This window comes from Ambystoma mexicanum, chromosome 6p (assembly GCF_040938575.1).
Source record: "Ambystoma mexicanum isolate Mex_15411 chromosome 6p, UKY_AmexF1_1, whole genome shotgun sequence".
Lineage (NCBI taxonomy): Eukaryota > Metazoa > Chordata > Amphibia > Caudata > Ambystomatidae > Ambystoma > Ambystoma mexicanum.
In genome coordinates, this window is record NC_090935.1 from 1,154,719,181 (window position 1) to 1,154,741,064 (window position 21,884).

The following is a 21,884-nucleotide window of genomic DNA, read 5'->3' on the forward strand; positions in this document are numbered from 1 at the left end:
GTGGCCATACTGCGATCTCTGTAATGGCCGTCCCCAATCCCACAGAGGGATTCCTTCCCCATTCGATGCTCCCTCGGTGCACCACCCCCAGCGCTACTATTGTACTGTAGGTGCAGCGCCCTGGCCCCAGGGGACAGGTCTCCCACTAGGGGAGAAGGGACAACATTCTCAGATTTGTCATACAGCCCTCTCGCTCCACTACCCAGGAGGCGTATTGAGGCCATTACCAGGCCTACAGCAGAAGTACCCAGCGTAGTTGTCTGCAAACCACCAGGATGCAGATGCCAAAGGAAGCCTGACCAGGCCCAGTCCCCGAGTCCCCCCTTTAGCACCCCTGTGGGAGGCCAGCTATCTCAGTTTGTCGACATATGGAACAACATCTCCACGGACAAATTGGGGCTCAATGTCATCAAGCAGCGACACACTCTGGAGTTCCAAGACAAGTGCCCCTTCATTCCTCCCGTGATGAGACGAGAACAGCACAGAGCCCAACTCGTCAAGGAAGTTCAGGCCATGTAGCTAAAAGGGGCAATAGAACCTGTCCCTCTGTGCCTCTGAGGCTCCGGAGTGTACTCGAGATACTTTCTAGTTCGCAAGAAGTCAGGTGGGTGGAGGCCCATTCTGGACTTACATCGTCTCAACAAATTGCTACAGTTGCAAAAGTTCAGGATGGTCATGTTACAGGACATGCTCAGCCAGCTGGAAGAGGGAGATTTCCTGGCAACGCTATATCTGGAGGATGCATATTTCTACATCCCCATTCACCTAAAACATTGGAAGTTCCTGAGGTTTGTCGTCCAAGGAAGACATTACCAATTCATGGCATTACCCTTCGGCCTCAAATTAGTCCAGCGGGTATTCACCAAATGCCTTGGCCACAGTGGCGGCATTCCTTCGTTGGAAGGGAGTGTATGCCTGCCCCTACGATTGGCTGGTCGGGTTTCGTTCTCATGTCCAGGCGGCGCAGCATACAGCAAAGATGGTCCAGACGCTAACCTCTCTGGGATTCTCCATAGACTATTCCAAATCCTACATAGTGCTGTCCCAAGATGCTCTGTTCCTCGGGCCCGACTCAACAGTCTCGTGCCTAGCGCCCCCATCGGTGTAACGGATACATGCAATCCTAGGAATGTTCCAGAGGCTATCCTCCGTCGGGGTGGCGACAGTCCGGTCTATCAACTCCTTGTTAGGGATGAGGTCTTCCTGCATCCATTTGGTCCCTCATTGCCGATTGCACATGAGACCTCTAGTTCCTGGACGCCAGGTGGAAGCAGACCTATGGCTCATGTATTGATCGTATAGTCCTCAAATGCCAGATGTGGTGGTACATTCGCCTTCACATATCGCAAGGGACTTCCTTCAGGACCCTGGCGCATCAGGAAATGGTCACTATCGATGCCTGTAGGGTTGGGGCGCCCACACGAGTGGAACTGCACTAGGGTTCTCAGAAGGAGGCGGCATTGCATATCAACGTCCTGGAACTGCTGGCACTTTTTGGGCTCTAAAGTCATTCAAGTCACAGCTTTTGGGGAAGATGGTCAGGATCTTCACAGGCAACACGACCACCAAGTATTATATCATAATGCAGGGCGTGGACAAGATCTCCCATATTCTCCCGGGAGGCGCAGAGCCTGTGGCGCCGAGCCATTGCTCAGTGGATGTTTCTAGTCCTGTTCCACTTGGCAAGCGTTCAAAACACCATCGCAGACTCGCTCGTCAGGGAGCTGCGGTCCTGCCACATGTCTAAGCTCCAGCAAGCTCCGGTGGCTCGGATCTTCATCTAATGGGGCCAGCCTCAGATCAATCTGTTTGCTACAGCGATCAACACCAAGTGATGGCGGTTTGCCAGAAAGTTTCCTCAAGCAAGGAGTCTGGGAAACGCCTTCTCAATCCCATGGGAAGGCCGGTTCCTGTACGCATTCCCACCAACACTGTTGCTGCTACGTGTGATCAATACACTCAGCCTCTCCCGCTGCAAGATGATCCGCATTGCACCAGCGTGGCACAGGTAGATCTGGTACTCGGATCTCCTCCACCTTTCGGTGGCGCCAGCATTCAGACTGCCTGCTCTCCCAAATCTGCTCTCCAGGGAAGGAGGATCCATCCTGCACCACAATTGAGCATCTCAGAGCCTAGCGACCTGGCTCCAGCAGTCCTTGTTTGGACACTACTCATTGCCATTGGAATGCACGAACATTCTAGCGAAGGTTGGGCTCCATCTACACTTGCCTGTTACAAGCAAAGTGGACGTGTTTTATAGTATGGTGCTGGTCAAAGATCTCTTCATGACGCGTTACGACACCACAGCTTCTTCCTTACTTGCTCTCGCTGGTCTTGCACATGCATCAATCAAGGTACAGCTGGCTGCCATCTCCCGGTACACCCATACACTGGACAAAGTCTCCCTGTGGTCGCATAGACTCGGCAAAGTGTTTCTCAGGGGCTTCTTCAAGACTTTTCCACCAGTGAAGGCTCCTGCTTCTGCGTGGGAGCTTAATGTGGATCTCTCCAAGCTCTGGGGCTGCTGTTTGAACCTATGCATCAGGCCTCCTTGAAGTTTCTTTCTTGGAAAACTGCTTTCCTCTTGGCGATCGCCTCGTCCAGGAGGGTTGGTGAAATAAAGGCTCTCATGTAAGTCTCTACATTTGTCTTCCCACACAGCGAAAGCGGTTCTAAGGACTCATCCTTCCTTTATGCCCAAGTTCCCGTCAGACTTTCATTTAAACAAACTTTTGGTACTGCCAGATTTCTTTACAAACCCTTCTACGCCTGCTGAAAGGTCATTGCATTTGCTGGATGTGGCGCGTGCCTTGAAATTCTATGTTTCACGCACAAATGGCTTTACAAAAAGCTGAGAAGTATTTTGAAACTTTGGACCGGTGAGTCATGGGAAGGCCATATCTAAAGCGTCCATCTCCAGATGGCTCTATGTCTGCATCATGCATTTCCATCAGCTGGCCAACAGGCTTTTGCAGATCATTTGCCCATCCCACAGAGCATTTGCATCTACGACAGCGTTCCTTTCTGGTGTTCCCCTGCTAGATATCTGCAGGGCTGCTACATGGAGGTCTACTCCCACCTTCAAGAGATTCTACTCTGTCGAGACAGGGATACCAGGGAGGAGTCTTGTGTCGGACACGTGGTGCTTCGCAACCAGGTTTCTTGAGGTGATTGTCTTCCAGGGGTAAGTCTTATTGCTTCTGTGGAGCCTTGTCATCTCCTGTGGTTGTATTTATGTACTGCTGTGTGTTAAGACGGATTTCTGAACTCTGTCCTGGCGGCGCAGAAGTTCAGAAGGCCAACCTAATTACTTGGAACAGGATAACCTCTGGACAAGCCAGACCAATCAGGGTAGCGATCGCGGCGGTCAAGACTAGGTCTCAAGAGGGGTGAGGGTGACTGAAAGCCCGCAATGAGCACACAAAGCAAGGACACTTACAAACTACTCCAAACAGGTGTTATATTAAAAATATATACACATTTATTCCAAGGCCTTTAAAACAATGACCGTAGCGAGAAATCACAATACAACTCTAGTAAACCAACACATACCAAACCAATACAATATATATACAAATACAAACGAGTCTAAAGCGTTAGATGCACGAAATGTGTAGTCCACCTAGAAGGGAAGGAAAACGGGCAGTGCGAAATAATGCTTAGTCCCAGTCCGCCTTCAGAGGCACCTAACTAAAAGGAAGTCTGAGCCCTACGAAGACTGGAGCCTTGTGCTCAAAAGTACCTGCACACGCTGGTGCCAACGGGCAAAAAGGGGAGTCTCTTCGAGGGAATCAGGCAGTTCAGTTTAGTGCACAAATGAAGAAGAACAGAGTTCTGCGACTCAAGCGCAGCCTCCACTGTGGGTAGAAGCAGAGCGCGAGTACGGAAAGGCGTGCTGTTTTGACACAGCGGGGAAAAGCTATGGGCTCCTGCAGGAGGGCGACCAGTTCCTAGCTATGCTACTCACCGGTCCCCGATGCAAGCAGACCCAGGCTTCTCCGCGTCAGTTTCAGTGCAGGCAGGTTCAGGAGAGCAGGGGACGTCTCGTTGTCGTGTAGATTCTGCAGCAGCAGAGTTGAGTTAAAGATGTCCCAAACGAAGTGAACCAGCACAGTTTGTTACCACAGCAGGGCAACGGAGCGGCCGTGTGTATCTCAGCCAAATGTACACTACTCACTTCAGACCTGGGTACGCCAAGTGTACGAATCGTGTGAGAGTAACAAGGACTAGAAATACAACACAACCAAATCGGCGGTTACAGAGCAAGACTCCTGTGTAGGCTGGTCAGTCTGCTGGATGGCCCAGAGACACTTCCGAAGGCTTACGTGCAGGAGATGGTGAAGATGCCGAGAATAGCTGTTCCCGCTATTCCAAGGGTCGAAGTACCAGTATAGGCCTTCTGGTTCGATCAGAGGTAAAAAAGGGTTTCACAAGGCGACAGCAGTGCAGAGGAGCAGTCCTTCAGCGGGTCACCAGCGATTCCTCGGTTCAGCCTCGTGGTTGCAGGATACTTGGCTCCTGTATTCCTTCGTTCGTGAGAACTCAGGAGATCGACATGGTAGTGGCGTTTCCAGCCCCCTCTTATCCACGGTTCCCTTCGCGCCAAAACGGAGGGGACCCAATGGGAGATCCGCTCATCAACACTCACACCATACGTGGACCTATCACGGACCACTGTGGTCCCAGGCATTCACACCACCCTAGACTCTCTGGCACCCAGGATGTGTATTGGGACCAGAGATCCCAGCCCACATCCTGGAGGCACACACAAGGCCTGTAGAAGCCCGCGAAAGCATCTGTGTTTCGTGGGAAAGTACATGCCCAAATAAGGAAGGCCCCGGGTCGGCTCGACCTGGGGAAGGTGAAGGGAGCAAGACGGTCAGCAGACAGGACAAAGGAGCCTCGTGGTCTGGCCATTTTGGGAGCCAGGCCACCATTTTGGGCTAAGCGCGAGAAACGCGCTTAAAACGCCAAAAGGAGCTCAAAACACAAGAAACGATCGCTGCCACCATTCCCGTCCGTGATTCACTTGCACCGATCAGTTACAATCCAAAAAGAGTATCTAGGGCCTGTAGAAGGCTAGAGACCCAAGAGAGCAGTAACTTAGCTTACAGTGCCCTCTTGTGTCATGTTGCACGAAAGCCGCAACATGATAAAGAAACTACGGAAAACAGCGTTTCCCGGTACTGACTGTCTTAAGGGCATATCAGTTTCCCCGTAAGAATGGAGCGAAAGCCCAGAGGAGTGCGGCAGAAGGCTACACTTCTCTGGCAAAGTCTAGATCATGGTGAAAACAACAGCAAAAAGTTTAGGGGTTGCCACATGGAAGGAAAATTACCCACAATTACGAAATCTTTCCTAACACTGTGTAATCGTATTCATAGCATGTGAATCCATGTAAGACCCCATGCTGGAGAAGGAACATGTTACTTACCTGTAACTCTTGTTCTCCAGCATGGGTCTTTCATGGATTCACATGCAAACCCTCCCTCCTTTCATTCTATGGCTCTTCTCGGGTCGTACTGCCACTTTACGTGCACAACCAAATATGTACGGCTGCTTGCAGGAGAAGGTCTGGATCTCCCCGACTCGCCTAGCCAAGGTGATGGCCACAAGGAAAGCAGTCTTCCACGAGAGAAACCTCAGAGGGGCCTGATGCATTGGTTCAGATGGAGGCCCCATGAGCCTAGTCAAAACCACGTTGAGCTCCCAAGCCCAGGCAAGAGCCTTCACTGTAGGGAAAGTCCTGAAGGCCTTTTGAGCAACTCCTTGATGAACCTGTGCGACCACAGGGAGGAATTGTCTGGCCTCCAGGTGTACCGGGATATGGCAGCTAAATGAACTTTGATGGAGGCATGAGCTAGTCCAGCTTTGGCCAAGCAAAGCAGGCACGGGAGGAGCTGCAGAGGCTTAATCTTCTGAGTCCTGCACCACACTTGTGACTGTAACAAGACAATGTAGAAGAAGCTCTGGCCTTGCCCAGGATCTTTCTGCACTCCAGCGGCAAGGAATTGTGGCCAAACTCCAGGGCTGCAGGAGACCAGTCGTGCAGCAGTATTGTTCCATTTTCTCTGGAGAGAATGTTGGGAAGCGGAGGCAGCCAGAAGGACGGAATCACGAACCAACTGAGAAGATCTGGGTACCTGATCTATCGCAAACACACCGGTGCAATTAGGATCATCCTGCAATGGCAATGTCTGAGAGTGTTGATCACACGTAGTAGGAGCGGAATCGGAGGGAACGTGTACAGAAAGAGCCCGTTCCACGGGAACGAGAAATCGTCCCCCAGACTCCTCAGCTGGGGGTATCTGCTGATACATTTCCAGCATTTGGAGTTTGCAGCCGTCGCAATCTGGGGGGAACTCCACCTGCTAAAGAGCTGAAACGCCTTCGCTTGTTAAAGTTCCCACTCGTGGCAGGACTGCCACTCCCTGCTGAGCGAGTCTGCAATCTTGCTCCCTGCCAGGTGAAGGGGGATGGAGAACATGTCCTGAAGAATGGCCCAGTGGCACAGGGACTGGGCTTCCAGGGAGAGAGCAGGGGAGCACGTCCCGCCCTGCTTCCGGATGTAGGACATGGTGGTGGTGTTGTCCGTGAAGATCCGCACCATCTTCCCCTGAGGTTGGAAGTACTTGAGGGCCCAGAAGACTGCCCGGAGCTCCAGGATGTTTGCCTCTGGCGTGAGACTGCCTGATGGGGAATATTCATGAGCATGTGAATCCATGCTGGAGAACAGGAGTTACAGGTAAGTAACTAGTTACCTATCTGGAATTAATACTTTGATTCAGCAATTAAAATAGTTATGAGAGGTGTCCACAGAGTGCATAGATATTTTGTTTAAAAACGCCTGTTTATTATAAGTAACACATGGAGCAAGTAGAATTTTGTAAAAAGCTATTAAAAGACCCACTCTGCTTCAATTATCTGTGGTCAGTTATACAGCCTGTGGCATATCTCCTCCTTTCTTAATGGCGGACCTAGTTGGTTGCAAAGCATGTACTGCAAACATAAATATTTCATAACTATCTTTTTTCGATTGTTACTGGCTGCACAAGTTGAGGTTTTTAATAACTCCATTTGCTGCAGCCTGTAAATTCTTCGTGCAGATGGGAAATGCGGCTGTGCAATACAGCAGCAAAGTGTAAATGCTGCAAGCACATTCAAACATGTCTCTAATGAAAATACTCAGTTGACTGTACTGTTGTATCGTACTCAAATTTTGGATTATGTAATACGGTCTGTAAGCAAATCGTTTGGCGGTTCAGAAGGTGGAGCTTATGATTCTTAAGTGCATTAAAATAAATGTTACTCTGTCACCCTGCCTATAGGTTAAACTGCAGAGCAAGCAAGAGACGTTTGAGCCTGTACGAAGTTCTGAGTCTAAACCAAGTGTCTCTAGCATTGTAAGCAGTGATGCTTCAGGAGGATCAAGCAAGGTGGCACCCCCGCCTGTGGCTCTGAAGCCATCCCTTAGTGGACGACCCATACTGAAGCCTGCTCCGCAAACAGATCCACCACTAGAAGACGAGGAAGAAGAGAAACCTGTGGCTGTGGGTGATGGAACTGCTCCAAAGTCTGTGCTAGGAAAGGTTAAAATATTTGAAAAAATGGACCACAAAGCAAAGGCACAAAGGATTCAGGAACTTCAAGAAGCACAGAATGCCAGGGTAAAAACAGCTCTACAAAATTATTTGTACAGTGGGTTTGGCTAGTGCGTGATTTGTTTTGCCAGCCATAATGTTTTACAGACTTGCTCCTGAAAGTGTAAACAAGGTTCAAGTTTGTGTGTTTTTATTGTTTGTACTATGAATACTGGCTTAAAACGATGAAGTGGAGAATGATGCATTACTGCACATTCTCAATCAAGTGGAATCGTGCCTGCTCCATACGAGACTCTTGGAAATTGTTTACACTGTGAAATACTCATGAACTGTTAATGGCAAGTATAACTGCTGCTTTCCATAAACCTCCAGTCCCTGATCCACATGTTAACAAGTATCTTTTACTTTTATTCTTTTGAAACCTTTGGGATTTAAGTAGTACTAAACATGCCTTTAAGCCCTATGACTTAAACAAGTGTGTTCAAAATATAATACAGGTGACACCAAAGGCACATAAGGACCTGGAAACGAAAGCCCTGTAACCATGCAGAATGGTTCACTATCCATGCAGAAAGACATGTAGTGTCTCAAATCAAAGTGGCGAGTCGAACCCTGCAGGCCCTGCACTTGGCTTCAAGCCCTCAGATTTCAGCCAAGTTCTTGACCTACCGTCCCACAATCCCTCTTCTGATCTTGAAATAATATTTTCTGTAAAAAATAAGATAGCTATGCTGATTCACTAGATCTGCTCACTCTCTCTGATCTCATTTCTATAGCTCTAACAATCACAATGGCAACTAAGCACTGTCAAAGTGGCTGCATTGTCTGTGGCTGTTGCTATTTTGAGGCCACACCAAAGGAACAATGCTGATCTCGGCAGAAGTGATGTGCGCCACAAAATTGCTCTAATTCCATCTCAGGGAGCACCTTATAGAGCAGTGCTTTTCTCCAGCATGGGGTCTGACATGGATTCGTCTTCAGGCTGGGAATCCTCGGTAAAGAAAAAATCTGTTTGTTTTGTTTCTGAACTGTCTTTCTACTAGTAACCAATCACTGGTCTCTGGGTCATACTGCCCCCAGCCAATGACTGCCCTCTACCTAAGCCCCTCCTCTGGCAGCCATCTTCATATTTTTACCGCACCAACAAGTGTTGGGAGTCCTCATGTTATTGCTCTCGAGCTTTTACTGCGTTTTGCGATTTTTCAAAGAGTTTAATCTCATTTTTTCGATCAATCGAGCCTCAAGCTCCACCGTTTCTACTTCCGATCAACGGGGACCCGTTTCGGAATTTTCTACGCCCCTCAAGGGCAAAGTTTCGTCGAGTCCCACTTCTTGGAGGATTCCAGAAGATTCTTTGAAGCCTACCCCGCGTGGACATGGCCCAGGAAAAAGGGAGCACGACACCCAGATTCAAGCTGTTCAGGAACTGCCCTGGATGCGGATTACAGAATGTCTTCAAGGAGGACGAGCATTCTAGATGCCTCTACTGCCTTCACGAAGACAAAACGCACGTGGAGAGAGAGACCGGTACGAGAAGAACCGGGTTCCGGATTCGGCCCCATGTGCCTGAGGGCGCAGCCGAACCTGGATTCGGTCGTTGCGGCGGCCAAGAAGAAAGCGGCGGGGGCGACAGCTCCAACTTCAACCTCCCCGCCGGACGGCGAAGGGAAGAAATTGGATGCCACGGTACGACGGGGTCATCTCGTCGGCGGCGACGACGATTAAAGCGCCCAACGCCCTCGCGATTGTGGCCCGCTACGACAGGGAGCTGTGGTTTAAGATCGCTCCTCTGCTGGACTTCCTCCCGGATGACAAGAGGCCTGAGTGTCATGATTCCTGCCCCTCATGTCCCCAGCCCTCCAAGATGTCAGGCTGGAGCCAGGCCACGATCATCTACGTGGCCCTCAAGGGCCACTCCATCCCTCCAAAGACCCACTTGGTGTCAGACTTGGCACTTGTGGCACCAGACTCACTCACTCCCATAGGATAACATTGGGAATTGGACTTGTAGTGCATTGATGGGGACAAGATGGATGCCCCCCCATATTTCGGTTCCCAGAACTGCATGTGCAGTCTAGTCTTTTGGGTGTGGTTCAGCCCAGAGACACCTGGGATACCCAGAGACTATTTAAGCCACGCCCAGGCTGAGAAACATGCTTTGTGTTTTCTGCACCTGCAGCGTGACACTCACCGTGTTCGGATCGGTCTCCAGTAGGCCTACATCTATCTTCTGCGCTCAGCTCCTGCAAGAACAAGAACACTGTTAGGAACAGCCTTACCTTGCGGCGCGTCTGCCCATCATTCATCGCTTCTTCTCCAGCATGGGGTCTGGCATGGATTCACATGCTCATGAATATACCCCGTCAGGCCGGGAATCCTCAGTAAAGAAAAAAATCAGTATCCGTTTTCGTTTCTGATCTGTCTTTCTTAGTAGTAACCAATCACTGATCTCTGGGTCATACTGCCCCCAGCCAATGACTGCCCTCTGCCTAAGCCCCTCCCCTGGAAGCCATCCTCAGATTTGTACCGCACGTTCAAGTGTTGGGAGTCCTCGTGTTTTAGCTCTCGAGCTTTTACTGCGTTTTCGCGCTTTTTCAGGAGATTTTTCTCCTTTTTTCGGTTAATCGAGCCTCAAGCTCTACCGTTTCTACTTCCGATAACAGGGACCCGTTTCGGAATTCTTCTATGCCCCCAAGGGTGAAATTTTCATCGAGTTACGCTTCTTGGAGGATTCCAGAAGATCTGTGGCCTACCTCAACGGACATGGCCCAGGACAAGGGAAGCTCGATGCCCGGATCCAAGCTGTTCAGGAGCTGCCCAGGATGCGGATTGCAAAATGTTTTCAAGGACGACGAGCATTCGAGATGTCTCTACTGCCTTCATGAGGACAAGACGCACGTGGAGAAGGACTGTGCGTTCTGCAAGAACCTGTCGGAACGGACCAAGCAAGATCGTCGTTCCCGCCTCGCCGCCTGGCTGGAGAAGGGCACAGCAGGTGAGAAGGCGAAGAAAAAGTCTGAGCGGTCTTCTAAGTCCTGTGAGGGCGCCCCGGCGACGGGGGCCCAACAGAAGGCCAAGCACCGTGAGTCCGCGGGCACCGGGAGCGCCAAAAGGTCGGGCTCCTCGGCTGCCAGGCAGGGCGCGATTTCCCCGGCACGATCAACCACGAGCCAGCGCTCTGGTTCGGGGAAGAGGAAGTCCGAGAACCCAGGTAAGCTTCTGGAGAGGCCCCGGTCGATCTCGAAGGGAGCCGAGGGGGAGCGAGGCGATGACCCTCCCCCCAAAGCGAAGGCCCAGGACACACCTAAGGTGGTGAGGGCCTTGATCCACCCGGCAAAGGCCTCTCGAGGTTGTCGCAGCGGCCCTGACGACGCCGGCAGAGGCTATGCCAGTGGAGGCGGCCTCGGGGCCCAGAGTTTCCCTGCCTCCGCGGGGGGGAATCCTCTTTCCAGACCATCGTTAAGACCCCCGTGAAGACCCCAGCGGAAAAAGAGGGGGGGGCCGGTGGCCATTACGGGCTTGGATTCAGCCTCCGAGGAGGATCCGGTGGAAGCCGTGAAAGGCCTCAACGCGAGGTTCATAGGCCTCAACGAGAGGTTTGAGAAGGTTCGATCCCAGGGGACGGTTCCCGCTGATGTGATGGAAGATAGCGACGACGAGGGCCCAGTGGAGCAGCCATCCTGTCCGTTGCAGCCATTACCCGAGCCCCAGGATAGCTCGGCGGCCATTTTGTTGGCGATCCAATCCTTATGTACTGAGATAAGGACGAGGTTACCACGGAACCCGACGGAGGATCCAGAACCAGGCCCATCAGGAAGCCCTCCGAACAAGCGGACCCCTCAGAGCCAGACTCTGTCATCTCGGCAGCGGCCAAGAAGAAAGCAGCGGGTGCGGCGGCTTCAACTTCCACTTCCCCGCCGGACAGCGAGGGCAAGAAGTTGGACTCCATGGGACGACGAGTCATCTCGTCGGCGGCGACAACGATTAAGGCGGCCAATGCCTTAGCGATTGTGGCCCGTTACGACAGGGAGCTTTGGTTCAAGATGGCTCCTCTGCTAGACTTCCTACCGGACGACAAGAGAGCGAAGGCCCTACAGATTCTGCAGGAAGGAGAGGTGGCGTCGGATTATGCCATAACGGTGGCAACCGACATTGCTGATACCGGATTTCGCCAACTGGGCAACGGGGTTTGCCTCCGACGACGAGGATGGCTCAAGGCGACGGACTTTCGCCAGGACGTCCAGACCAGAGTGTTGGACATGCCGTTCAACGGCAACAACCTGTTTGGAAAGACGGTGGATGAGTCCCTCCAGGCCATCAAGACAGACACGGAAACAGCCCGTGCCCTAGGAGTCCTTCAGCAACGGCGGCCCTTTCGGAAAACTCTGGAGGCAGACAGGGAGCCTCCAAGTGATCCAGCGGCGGCTCTTCTACTTACCGCCAGGCGGCCCGCTCCTCGTCCCAGGAGGCCTACAGAGGCCGCAGCAAGCAAGGAGGGTCTCGCCGCCGTCGGCAAGGAGGCCAAGGTGGCAAGGCCTCTTCCAAGCAGGACTGAACCGGCTGTAGCGTCGGCGGCCCCCACCGAAGCACCCCGGTGGTAGGCCGGCTGACGAAGTTCGTCAGCGTGTGGGAGTCCATCTCCACCGACCGTTGGGTGCTGGACACCCTGGCCCGCAGACACTTGCTGGAATTTCAAAAGAAGTGTTCTCTCATTCCTCCCGTGGTCAGGAAGGAGAATCACGTCCCTCAACTGCTGTTGGAGGTAAGGGCGATGCTAAAGAAGGGTGCCATCAAGCTCGTCCCCAAGAGGCCCCGGGGCTCCGGAGCATACTCAAGATACTTCCTCGTCAGAAAGAAGACAGGCGGTTGGCGCCCCATCCTGGACCTGCGTCGGTTGAACAGGTACATCAAGGCACAGAAATTCAGGATGGTCACCCTCCAGCATGTGCTGGGACAGCTGGAGGAGGGCGACTTCCTATCGTCACTGGACCTGGAGGATGCTTACTTCCACATCCCCATTCTAAAAGGACACAGAAAGTTCCTCAGATTCGTAGTCCAGGGGCGTCACTACCAATTCAGAGCACTGCCGTTCGGATTACAAGTCGGCACCCAGGGTGTTCACCAAGTGCCTCGCACCTGTGGCGGCGCGGCTGCGCCTGCAAGGGATCCACGTCTACCCCTACCTGGACGACTGGCTAATCCGTGCAAGGTCAAGAACTCGCCGTCGAACACACAGCGAGGACCGTCCGCCTGCTCACGGAGCTGGGATTCGCCATAAACTACCCCAAATCCCATCTGGTCCCGTCGAAGGTGGCACTGTTTCTGGGAGCGAAGCTCGATACAGTGAAGCGACTGGCGTCTCCATCGGAAGAAAGGACGAAGGCCCTTTTGGGCAAGGTGCAGCGCCTGTTATCCACGGATGTGGCCAGAGTGAGGTCCATCAAGTCCCACCTCGGGATGATGTCCTCATGCATCTACCTTGTGCCCCTTTGCAGACTTTGGATGCGTCCGCTACAAGAGTTCCTCGACGCCCGCTGGATTCAAGCGGCGGGCAGCTTCGAAGAAAGGATCCCGTTCGACGAGGAGGTCCTTCGGGCGATTCTATGGTGGGGTGCCCGGGCGCACCTCGCGGCAGGCATGGACTTTCAGGCCCCGGCGTATCAGGAGAGGGTAACGACGGACCCCTCCCTGGAGGGATGGGAGGCCCACAGCAGAGATCTCCACGCAAGAGGCCTCTGGCTCCCGGAGGAGAGGTCTCTTCACATCAACATCCTGGAGCTACGAGCCGTGTTCTGGGCGCTCAAATCATTTCTTCTGTCCCTCAAGGACAAAGTGGTGAGGATCTTCACCGACAACACCACCACAATGTTCTACATCCAGAAGCAGGGAGGCACCAGATCCCCAGCCCTATCCAAGGAAGCCCAGGATCTGTGGCACTGGGCCGTCGCCCAGGGGATGTTTCTGGTTCCCTTCCACCTGGCAGGAATAAAAAACACCATTGCCGACTCACTCAGCAGGGAGCTGCGCTCGTGCCACGAGTGGGAACTACGCCAGGTACAGGTGGATCGGCTCTTTCAACGGTGGGGCAAACCCCAGATCAACCTGTTCGCGACGGCGACAAACTCAAGTGCCAGAGGTTCACCTGCAGGTTCGCACAACCGAGGAGCATGGGCGATGCTTTCTCGTTCTCTTGGAACGGCCTGTTCCTGTACGCGTTCCCGCCGTTGCTGCTCCGTCTCATCAACCAGCTCAAGAGGTCCAGGTGCACGATGAGCCTCGTCGCACCGGCGTGGCCGAGATAGATCTGGTTCCCGGACCTTCTGGACTTGTCAGCGTCCCCACCTATCAAGCTGGCGACGGACGCAGATCTTCTCTCCAGATCTTCTCTCCAGAGAAGAAGGCACCATTCTCCATCACGACCCGGAGTCGCTGAACTTGCAGGCTTGGGTCCTGCAGCACTAGAGTTTGAAGGATACGATATCCCGGCTGACTGCAGAGAGGTTCTTGCAAAAGCCAGGGCATCCTCAACTCTCAAATGCTATGGACATAAGTGGAGCACAGAAGATTAACCCTCTACGGATTACGGCCCCTCAAGTATTGCCGTACCTACTGTCGCTGGCCAAAGCTAGACTGGCTCACGCCTCCATCAAGATACATCTGGCTGCCATTTCCCGATACACCAGAACTACAGGACGGGTGTCCTTGTGGTTTCATCGCCTAGTGGAGGAATTTATGAAGGGACTATTCTGATCGTTCCCGCCGGTGAAGGCCCCTGCCCCAGCGTGGGAGCTCAACGCGGTGCTGACCAGGCTCATGGGGGCCCCATTCGAGCCTATGCATTCGGCGCCGTTGAAGTTCCTGTCGTGGAAGACAGCATTCCTTGGGGCCATCACCTCCGCACGACGAGTGGGAGAGATCCAGGCCCTATCTTGCAAGCCTCCATACTTGACTTTTCACGACACAAGGGTGGTGCTGAGGACGCACCCCTCCTTTATGCCCAAGGTGCCGTCGGACTTCCACCTCAACGAGCCTTTGGTGTTACCAGTTTTCTTCCCGTCGCCTTTGTCTCCGGCCGAGAGGACTTTGCACTCGCTGGATGTGGCTAGAGCGCTGAAGTTATATGTGGACCCCACAAAGAGTTTTCGGAAGACATCACAGCTGTTTGTGAACTTTGGACCTGTGAATCAAGGGAAGGCTCTCTCGAAGGCTTCCATTTCCAGATGGCTCTCCGGCTCCATCATGCACTGTCACCGGTTGGTAAACCGACCGCTGCCCGACCGTCCGAGAGCCCCTTCAACCAGAGCGATCGCTGCTACCACGGCATTCCTGTCTGGTGTGCCCCTGCTGGACATCTGCAGGGCTGCTACGTGGAGGTCGATGCACACCTTCACAAGATTCTACTGCGTCGATCGGGACTCCAGGGAGGAGTCCAGAGTCGACCAGGCAGTGCTGCGCAACCTGTTCACCTGAAGGTGGCCCTGGTGAGGAGGTAAGAGATGCTTAATGTTGAGCCTTGCCACCTCCCGTGGTTGTGCATGTGTGTACTGCTATACATTCCTATATTCAGGATCATGTGAATCCATGCCAGACCCCATGCTGGAGAAGGAACAAGTTACTTACCTGTAACTGTTGTTCTCCAGCATGGGTCTGGCATGGATTCACATGCGAACCCTCCCTCCTACCCCTCTGTGGCTCTTCACTTGGTCCTACTGCCACTTTCCGTGTGAAGATGGCTGCCAGAGGAGGGGCTTAGGTAGAGGGCAGTCGTTGGCTGGGGGCAGAATCACCCAGAGACCAGTGATTGGTTACTCGTAGAATGACAGTTCAGAAACAAAACTGATTTTTTCTTTACCGAGGATTCCCAGCCTGACGGGGAATATTCATGAGCATGTGAATCCATGCCAGACCCATACTAAGAACAACAGTTACAGGTAAGTAACTTGTTCCTTCTTTTGGCATCAGGAAGGTAGTTGTCTAGTCCTAATGTCCCTTAGAGAAGACTACGGTCATGTTTGCCAACTTATTTAGTCCGTCTCATATGATCTGCTAAGAATGGGTTTTGTTTTTTTTCAAGCCTATATTCAGACGGCCGTTCGTGGTTTCACAAACACATTGATGCCAAAACGTTCCGACTTCAGAGGTGCCTCTGTCTGCAGTACCTAACCATTTGATTATTTTATTGACAGCAATATTTGTCATGAAATGACATCCTTGTCATATTATCCCTCTCACTGAGAAACTAGGACATTGGGATAGCCATTGTCCTTTGTCTTAGTCCCGCTTTCTTTGGCCACATACGTTTTTCGGGACAATGCATATATCACTGCCGAGTAGGGATAATTCTCTTACTCTCCTGCTCCTTCTCACTCAAGTGCCACATCTCTAACCCTTGGTCATGATCAATTGTTTCAACATTCAAATTAATCTCTTCTAGTGGTGGAGGAACCCTTGTCTGTTACAGGGCCTACAAAGATGATTGGTGCAGGCACCTCCCTGACCTCTGTTCTTTCTCCACCACATGGGGCAAGCTATCCTTCAGCTTGATGATCTTTGAAAGTGTTGGCAAGGCTTGGGTGTATATCTGTCCATTAGATCGACAGCTCCCTAAAAACCTGTTTTGTTTGCCCCCGGGCTGATGAATCATTTCAGCCAATCATGGAATCACTCAAAGAACTAGTGCTTCAAATCTGTGAGAAGCGAAGTAATGCACTGCTTGCGTGTGGCAAAGAGTATATAACATTCTCTTTAATGTCTAACCAATCAAATCTGTAGTCTTTTATGGTTCATGCTGCCAGGGCTTTATTGAAATCTAGCGTTATCATACTCCAATAGGCATCTATGCTAAGAGAAACCATGGACAGGATGGTTCTTACTTTATTAGTTCTGGTTATGAGACACTTTTAAATGTTGCAATCAAGAGCATTACTCTACCTGTGTGCTGTGGCATTTTAGGAGCATACTTTTTACTTGATTCTACTGGCGCACATGGTAAGAGAAGCTCATGTTGCTTTATAAAAATGGTACTGAAGATTTTCAATACTCATCCGGGTAACAGTGTGGTACTGTACTTAATGGTCCTAAAAAAAAGACCATACTGCTCTCCCTATCCCAGATCAGTGAGTTACCAAGAATGTTTTCCGCTCAATTGTCACGAAAGACTTGCACACGATGGAAACCAGCCTGTCTCTCCAAGTTTAAAATGGCCTATAAGGTTTCGTTAAAAAAAGTAATACAAGCCTCTGAGCTCTCTTGCTGTTCTGGAGCTTCAGAATACAAATCGCTAGTCTGTTGCAGTTCTGGTATTGGCCCCCCTGTATGGGCCCAAATCAATTTATACTTTGCAGCTCCCTATGGGCCTACGTGAACTAACACACTATACCTTGCTTTCATGGCAGCCTTCTGCAGAACCACACTAACAATGGCAACCATCCTACCACTATTTAATTAAATTACTCCATCCTACTTCCTCCCTAGTCTACTAATATCACGGCTACCACAACTACCACTGACACATGTGTCTACCGTGGCTCATAATAACCTTAAACAGGCTCTCACCACCAGTTCTCATTTTAGCCCTACAGAATGGATTAGCCCATTTGCCTCACCTCCTACACCTTGGACCCCATGCCCAGTGAAGGACAGAAACTTGAGACTCGGCTTCTGACTCCCTCTCTGTAGGTCTACCACGAGAAAAGACTACCAACCCTCACTTCCAACCTTGTCCTCAGCTAGCCTTATCCCCATTACAGACAAAACCTTACAATTAACTCACTGCATGGCGGAACGTCCTACAATCAGAGGCGCTCTTATCAACTCCCGGTCCTTAGTCGCCCATGCGCTCGACATTGCAGACCTCATCTCATCCAACGACTTACACTTCCTGGACATTAAAAGAAACTTGGCTGCATCAGGCAGTAGGACCGGCACTATCATTAGCCATACCAGACGGCTACTCTAGAACAAGGAAAGATAGAGCCACAGGTAAAGGAGGCAGAGTAACGTTCATAGCCAAAACCTCCTTAGGCCTTAGAGCCACCACGCCTGCCAACCTCACATCCTGTGAACTTCTATCAGCTAAGATCCCACTCTCTGCAACCAAAACAATCCTTATGCACCTTATGTACAGACCTCCAGGTCATATCTCCTCCTTCGAGGAAGACATTTCTGACCTCCTAACTAACAACACCAAACCAGCATCTCAAATCATCCTGCTTGGCGACTTTAACATAGGCCTTGGCGACCCTAATGACTCAAATACCTTATCTCTGGAAAACACAATCACCCAGCTTGGCTTCAACCACCGAGTCACAGCTCCGACGCATGATAAAGGCAGAACTCTGGATTGGCTGAAGGACCACAATTGTGATACCATCATCCTCCAAAACAAACCTACTGCTTGGTCCGTCCACCACATCATCTCCTTCTCCATCCAAGGGAATACTCCAACCAAAACCCCACCAACTACAGCCCCACAAACACTTGCCAGGAACAACCGTAACATAACGTTGCAAAGCCTACGCTCTCTCATCCATAATATCACCGTCCCTGCAAACTACATAGACTTAGATGCAAATAAACCCATTGACCTCTACAACAAAACTCTCGAGACAGCAGTAGATAGCATCGCGCCCATTAAACTTACCCAAGCTGAACAAGTAGCTCACCTCAACAAATGGTTGACCCCTGAACTGAAAATCCTTAGGAACCCCAAAAGAATGGCTGAATCCATTTGGAGAAAAACACCCAACCGCACTAACAAAGCGCTCTTCGCTGCAGCAGCCTCCACTTGCAAAAGAGCCATCCTCACAGTGAAAAAAGAAACCTATGACAATAGAATAGTCAATGGCAAATCCAAAACAAAAGGGCTTTTCACTATCCTTAGGGAACTTGAATTACCCTCCACACCAGTCGAATCCTATGTGAAAGACGCAGATTGGTGCGCAAAAAATTCAAAAAGCTCTGGCAGACAAAATTGCCTTGCTCCAATACAGAATTGAGCAGAAAAAGAATACCCTGGCAAAAAACACCAATACCTCTGCACCCCCACCACACAAAACCCCTACTTGCCTACCCTTGTCCTTCCCTCACAGCTATAGAAGTTGAAAATATCAAAGGCCTCAAACCGTCCAGTTGTCAAGGGGATTTATGCCCAGTCACAATCATTCAGGAAGGCGCTAACGACCTGGCCCCTTTCATAACAGCCATAATCAGCTCCTCCTTCAAAACTAACTCCGTACCTAATAGCCTTAAAGAGGGGTGGGTTATGCCCCTCTTAAAAAAAAATTTACAAAAAAATAACAATCTAGACCCCAACAGTCCCTCGAACTACAGGCCCATCACCACGGTGCCCTACATCCTTAAGATCCTAGATTGAATAGCCTATCTACAAATTCAGAAACCTCTGGAGGACAAAAACTTACTGGGCCTCAGGCAATCAGGCTTTTGGCCAAGGCACGGAACTGAAACGGCCCTCCTGGACCTTAAAATCTAGATGGATGAGGCGAAGGATAATGGCAAGCTAGCCATACTCCTGCTGCTTGACCTCTCGGCAGCGTTCGACCTTGTTGACCACTGAATCCTCACCGAACACTTAGCGTCAGCAGCTGCCTTCTCTAGCAAAGCCACCACTTGAGTACAATCCTTCCTTGCAAATCGCACTACTAGGGTCTTCTCACCCTTGGCATCAGCTGACCTTATCCCGATCTACTGCAGCGTCCCGCAAGGATCATGCATATCGCCAACCCTATACAATATATTTCCGAAGCTCCTGTTTGACCGCCTTGACAACTTGGGTGTCACATACACAAATTATGCTGATAATACCCAAGTTCTCATCACACTATCAGATCCAGGCATGGATGGCAGACAACAGCTAAAGAGAAAACTGAGCTACTGCTCATCGGCCCCAACGACTAAACAAATTAGACCCACATTATGCATCCATCATCATTGATGGAACCCTAATCAAAGTGGCCAAAGAAATTAAAACCTTAGGGGTATATTTGGACTCTACCCTCTCGCTAAAAAAGCAAGTAAACGCCACTGCATAGTCTACAGCCTACACAAATAAGCTGATCAAAGCTTGCAAGCCTTTCCTCTCGCCCAGAAGCTGCATCACCTTAGCTAGAGTATTAGTGCTATCCAAAATGGACTACTGCAACACCCTATTCCTAGGCACCTCTGCGCGTAACTTGAACAAACTTCAGGTTCTTCAGAGCAATGCCTTAAGAGCAGCATTGAGCATTCCTCGTTCTTCCCACATCTCTAGCTTCAGCCAGAACGCCCATTGGCTCCCAGTACGAGACAGAATAACCCTCAGATCCCTTGTCATCACCCCTAAGTGTCTATCGAACACAGCGCCCAAGTACTTGGCTGTTAAATTTAACAAACGCCAATCAGATAGACCAGGGATCCCCAACGTGTAGCTCGGGAGCAACATGTTGCTCGCGGCACCCTAAATTGTTGCTCGCCAGTTGCTCTGGGCCATTGTGTGGAGGACTAGAAGGAGGTGCTGAATGGATGAGACCTCAGTAGCACTGTAGTCAGTACAGAGTCCTGGACTGTGCAAGAATGTTGGCCAATGAGCCGCTGTGTTTCCAGCTGGCTTTTTTTTATACATGCAAGATTTGTGTTTGGTGCCACCATGCACATAATTTTACAGTAAATGTCCTTACTAGTTATGGTAGTTTCATTGCTAAAACCCTGTCATCTCCAGTTACTTTGCCCAGCTGATAAATGTATTAATGAGTACATTATTTGAACCATGTTTGTGTCATGGAGAAAATTGGCCTATTCCGTTCCTTGGTACAGCTAGTATGAGCATAGTGGACAAGGAGGTGGGATGCATACCCAACTTTCCTTTATTAAATAATGTGCATGCACACTTACTGTACAAGTGAGGTTTGTGTTTGATGCCACCATATTTATCGACAACATTCATTTTGGTGTCACCTGTATTTATATTGCATAGTGTCCTAGTGGAAAAATGGTAATCGTTTGATACTGTGCCCATCTGGCACACGGTTAATGGGCAGATACGGTAAATGCATGCCCACATTTTTCATAATTAATTTTCCCTGTATTCCAATCCAATTAAGTTATTGTTAACTTAAGGCAATTTTTTATGCCATTTTGAAACTATAAATCTGACCAGCAGTGTACACACACCTCATTAAATCATGGTTCAGTTTTCTTTTTGAGATTCTACATTCTGCATCGAACCATGGTGCATCCCTTTCTATAACCTGGAGCTCCTGAACTTGGGGGCATGGTTTGCCAATAGCTCTGTAATGGATAGTTTCTCCTAAAGACTCAAACAAACTCACACTTTCCTTTGTGGCCTCTGAACTGTACAACAGTTTTAAGAGAATATCTTTATTTCTTGTGAATTAGTAATTCTTTCCAATGCCTCCTTTTCGAGTGTAGGCATCGCCAACCAGCCGCTCTGGCTGTCAGATATCTTCTTCGTGGTGCCTACCCTGGCCATTGGAAAATGAACTCCAGAGGATTGTGTTTACTCTTTGTTCAATAAGAAATGTAACATTTCATAACATTCCTGAAGAAAAAAAACATTCACAATACAGTCATCAATGACTGTGGAACAGTATTGCTGATCTCGTATGCTTAGGAATGCACCATTTGCCATTAAAGATCCCATAAATTCCTAGGCAGAATCTCAGTAGACCTGAAAAATCAGTGCCCCGTTTGTGGCCCTTTTTACTGTCCATACATTTGCACTAATATTTTGCTCAGGAACCTGAAACCCCTGGTAATGTTTACTTACTCCTACTCTATTTTTGAACAGCTGAACTGGTCCTATATGTCTAAAAATGTACTACTGACCACTCAATCTCCTCAACATTTCTTGTAAATCACTAAACGTCAAATGAAGTTAAAGGCCTTCCACATTTCCTTGACTAGAATAACATGTGGTCTAGATAACTATTAAGTACTGCAAATTAAATGTTCTATACACAGTTTTAACTTTGTTACATTTCTAATTTGTGTTGCAAACAATTTGTCCGCCAACTGTGCGCCGATATGTTCCGTCGAAAAATTGATGTTGCTCACCATTTAATTTGATATGCCAATTTTGCTCATTGCACACAAAAGGTTGGGGACCCCTGAGATAGACCAACCAGATCCTTATACTCGCATTGCCTCTCCATTCCCAAATCAACTTTAAAAAAAGCGGGTGGTTCTAGCTTCCCGGTCCTAGCTGCCAAACTATGGAACGCTTTACCCCTCAACTTCAGAACGGAACCCTCATTCTGGACCTTCAGA

At 50.1% G+C, this 21,884-nt stretch overlaps 1 protein-coding gene across 7 annotated transcripts in view; it reads left to right on the forward strand.

Moving 5' to 3' along the window:
- The window catches only part of LOC138510254 (tight junction protein ZO-2-like), a 1,104,514-nt gene that overhangs the window by 1,052,249 nt on the left and 30,381 nt on the right, over window positions 1-21,884 (forward strand). For all 7 annotated transcript variants that reach the window (XM_069625778.1, XM_069625777.1, XM_069625773.1 and 4 more), the window contains one exon: window positions 7,329-7,667. In XM_069625778.1, coding sequence (XP_069481879.1) covers window positions 7,329-7,667 — 339 coding nt within the window. The remainder of the gene's footprint in view (window positions 1-7,328; window positions 7,668-21,884) is intronic.